The sequence below is a fragment of the Sinocyclocheilus rhinocerous genome, unplaced genomic scaffold (genome assembly GCF_001515625.1).
Source record: "Sinocyclocheilus rhinocerous isolate Xijiao unplaced genomic scaffold, SAMN03320098_v1.1 scaffold1600, whole genome shotgun sequence".
Taxonomy (NCBI): Eukaryota; Metazoa; Chordata; class Actinopteri; order Cypriniformes; family Cyprinidae; genus Sinocyclocheilus; species Sinocyclocheilus rhinocerous.
The window spans coordinates 2786509-2789951 of record NW_015665129.1 but is presented as its reverse complement, the minus strand read 5'-3'; the positions used below and the strand labels follow the sequence as shown (position 1 = coordinate 2789951).

Genomic DNA, 3443 nt, shown 5'->3' with positions numbered 1-3443 from the left:
AAAAATGTTTGGTCTCTAATAGGAATGCAGCCCCCCCCACCCCCCCTCTCTCTCTCTCTCTCTCTCTCTCTCTCAGTTGGTGTGGAGTGTGTGTGGTATGTGTTTACAGAGACGAGGGGGCTGGTCTAACTGAAAGGAGGTGGGTAGAAAGGGGCGTGAGATTATAAAACCGAGGATCGCCGTATGTCTTTTTGTACCTTCCACACATTTAGTCCCTACCGCCCACGGCCACCATCTGCTGCTCCTGAAGCAGAGGCTCATACAACGGCGTCAAGCCTGGAGCTTTAAAGACAACAACGGGGTAAGGACGAGCTTAACATTCAGCTGATAGATCGGGCTTGACAGACGAGCAGACTGAACAAAACCACCATGGTTTTGATTTTAAAGGATGCGGCGCAACGGTTGGATTTGGTTCATTCTCTGGAAATGTCTAGAAATTAATTTTAGGTCAGTTCATATAGTGCTGCCATATGTCTTTCGGAGGTTTGTGTTTCTTCACGCTGATTTAGATGCTGGTGGATTCACTGCAGCGGCTGCGTTGTATGTTGTTTTTGAATCATTCCGTGTGTTGATTCTTTGAACATCACGAGTGCTTGTGATTAACTTGTTAGTCGCCTAAAGAAAATAACGTGTGTCGTTTAGTGGATAACGGACGGAAATAGCAAGCTTTTTCTACTGGAGTTATTCTTGGCACAAGTCTCCGGGGCATGTAAATGCAAGTCCCTGCTTGTGACGTGACTTGCGTTTACTGCGCCTGTAACCTTTAATTTATCTGTTTGAGGTGAGGATTTAAAGGGCTAGCTCACTCAAAATTGAAATTGAAATCAAAAAGAAATTGTGACATTTTATCTTAAACTCCTGTCGTTACAAACCTCCTATAACTCTTACTTTTGTGGACACACAATGGGGACATTTTGGAAGAAAGTCTTTGTATTCATTAAAAATGAATGGTGACTGAAAATGTAAAGCCTCTAAAATAACTCAAATCAGCATAAAAGTAGTCCACACGACTCATCTTTTTATTCCAAGTTTTCTGGAGCCACACGATAGTTATTGTGTAAAAACCGGACTAAAATAAATGTGTGCGCATGAGAAGTAGACGTATGAATCATTTGAATCGATTCCGTCGATCCTGTTTTTAACACCGGTCTGTGCTGCGCTAAATGATTCGTTCATAAATCGGACTGATCCGGTTTTCGAGTTCAACTCGTCGACTTAATGATTCTGTTGTAGATGTTAGCTCACTGGAGGTGCACAACTTATTTTTGGTCTATTCTCACACAAAGCTAAAGCAAAGCACATTTGTAATATATGCATGAGTCGTTTGGACTACTTTTATGGTGATTCTGCATCCTTTTTTTTACATCTTTATAATGATCATTCATACTGACATAAGGGTAATAATAAACAAATGATCACTTTGTATAAATTTGGTTATTAGAAACTAGTTGTAAGAATTTAGGTGTTATAGTACTTAGTGTGTAATTAAATACATGGCCAGATTTACAATGAAGCTAAACTATCCCTCCCCCCAGGTACCCCGTTTAAAGCACCACGGTTCCTAAGACATTGGATTAGCTGAGTGAACTTTATCACTAAAGCTAAGACCACCGTTGTTGCCGCCATCCACCAGTTCCACAAATCAGAAACAAAATGGTGCAGAACAAGATCACCGAAGTTACCGGATTCCATCGCTCTTTTAAGGTGAGAGTGTGATCTCACTCGTCTCTACTACTGTTGCATGAATAAATATTTAATTGTTTTGGCATTAGGCGATGGATCACATCACATAATAGGCATAAATGTTTTCATTTATTTATACGTTGGACTAGTTAAGAGATCAGGTTTATTCCATTGCATAGGGTATCAGAGATTTTAGGACATTTATTAAACATTAAACCGAATGCCAAGAGGCTCTTAGTTGTTCATTAGAAGCCCAGTAATAAGTATAAGCAGGGCATTTAACAAATGTGCAACATTGTTGAACTGTTGAAGTCTTGAATAATATATATTTTTTAATCTCCAGGGCCAAAATCCCTTTGAATCTGAGGAATTTTCCAAAACAGGATCCCATCTCCTTGAATCTGCCTTCAATTTTGATTGTTCCGCCCGACTTGGTAAGTTGTTTTTTTTGTTTTTTTATCTAACTGTTATGGAAAAACCAATAGGAAGACCTGAAAGCTCTGCCTGTGATTCGTGGCCTTACACCAATGTTTACATATTTTACCTTTAAAGATAAGGGATGAATACTATCTGCTTATTTTTTCTTAGTATGATCCAGCTGTGCTCTGTGGGTGTTTATATTGGAATTTTCTTTCTGTTGTGACACACAGACATGCCATCCAGCCAGCCCATCGACATCCCAGATGCCAAAAAGAGAAACAAGAAGAAAAAGAGATGCAGGGCAACAGACAGCTTCTCAGGGCGATTTGAGGGTAAGTGCATATCAGATGGAGCGACATCTATTTTTGCACGGCTAAGGTGTTAAAATTTCACCAGGGAAATTATTCAAGTATACTTTTACAGTTTGACAGGTCCGAATAGGTTCAGTAGTGTAATAACACTTTTGTTTTGATTTCAGATGTATATAAACTGCAAGATGAGGTGCTGGGAGAAGGGGCCTATGCCAGAGTCCAGACCTGCATCAACCAAATCACCCACAAAGAATATGCTGTGAAGGTAAGATGCTTTACAGGTTACGTGCGTTAAATTTTAACTAACCTGAGCTGCAACAATACAGTGTCACTTAAAATAGCAGTTGCATTCTGTAAACAGATTTTCCATGTGAAGCATCTGTGCAGATATGGCATTCAAGAGCTATTGTTAGAAAGGACTTTCCCTTTGAAGCCGTCTCTTGGAAATGGAATCAAATGGGTTACGGGAATTACATTTCCATCTTTGGCGAGCAGACGTGACTGTAGTTGTTTTGTGCTGACTGGCACTGTTGCATATGTTTGGTGAGGGCATGCTAGATTCCTGCAAGCTGTGGATGGTGAGGTCACGCTCAGGCCATGCTTATGAGATGCACACTTGGATTTGAAAATCTTGATATTACAGCATTCATTATGTAACATGTTTTTAAAAATCTGTGAATAGTATTTACTATTTGCACATGCTTGTGTAGCCATTTTCTCTTAACCGAGTGATGATGATGTTGTTCACACACACGGATATTTGAACACACAGTCCCTCTGTTGTGCTACTGTAGTTTTACAAGTTACAGAGCAGACTTAGCGGAAAGACTTTATTGTTTTTGTTAGACCGGTTGAAAGGCCAACCAATCAGAGACGGGAAACGGTCTTATGCTCTTACCGTTCATCGCTCTTATTGGCTGGTAGATTGTACCGTGGTGGTAACATAATGTACTGGCAAGTCTGCCAAAAAATAAACCTCAAGAGAAGGGGGGGCTAGGGTGGAGTTAAATCCTTGAAGTGTTTACTTAC

General features: G+C 40.2%; 1 protein-coding gene across 1 annotated transcript in view; it reads left to right on the top strand.

The window, feature by feature from the left end:
- The first annotated feature begins 131 nt into the window (after positions 1-131).
- mknk2b (MAPK interacting serine/threonine kinase 2b) overlaps positions 132-3443 on the top strand; it is a 13659-nt gene continuing 10347 nt past the window's right edge. Inside the window, exons 1-5 of the mRNA XM_016542184.1 lie at positions 132-301; positions 1536-1704; positions 2027-2117; positions 2334-2435; positions 2582-2679. Coding sequence (XP_016397670.1) covers positions 1654-1704; positions 2027-2117; positions 2334-2435; positions 2582-2679 — 342 coding nt within the window. The 5' untranslated portion in view covers positions 132-301; positions 1536-1653. The remainder of the gene's footprint in view (positions 302-1535; positions 1705-2026; positions 2118-2333; positions 2436-2581; positions 2680-3443) is intronic.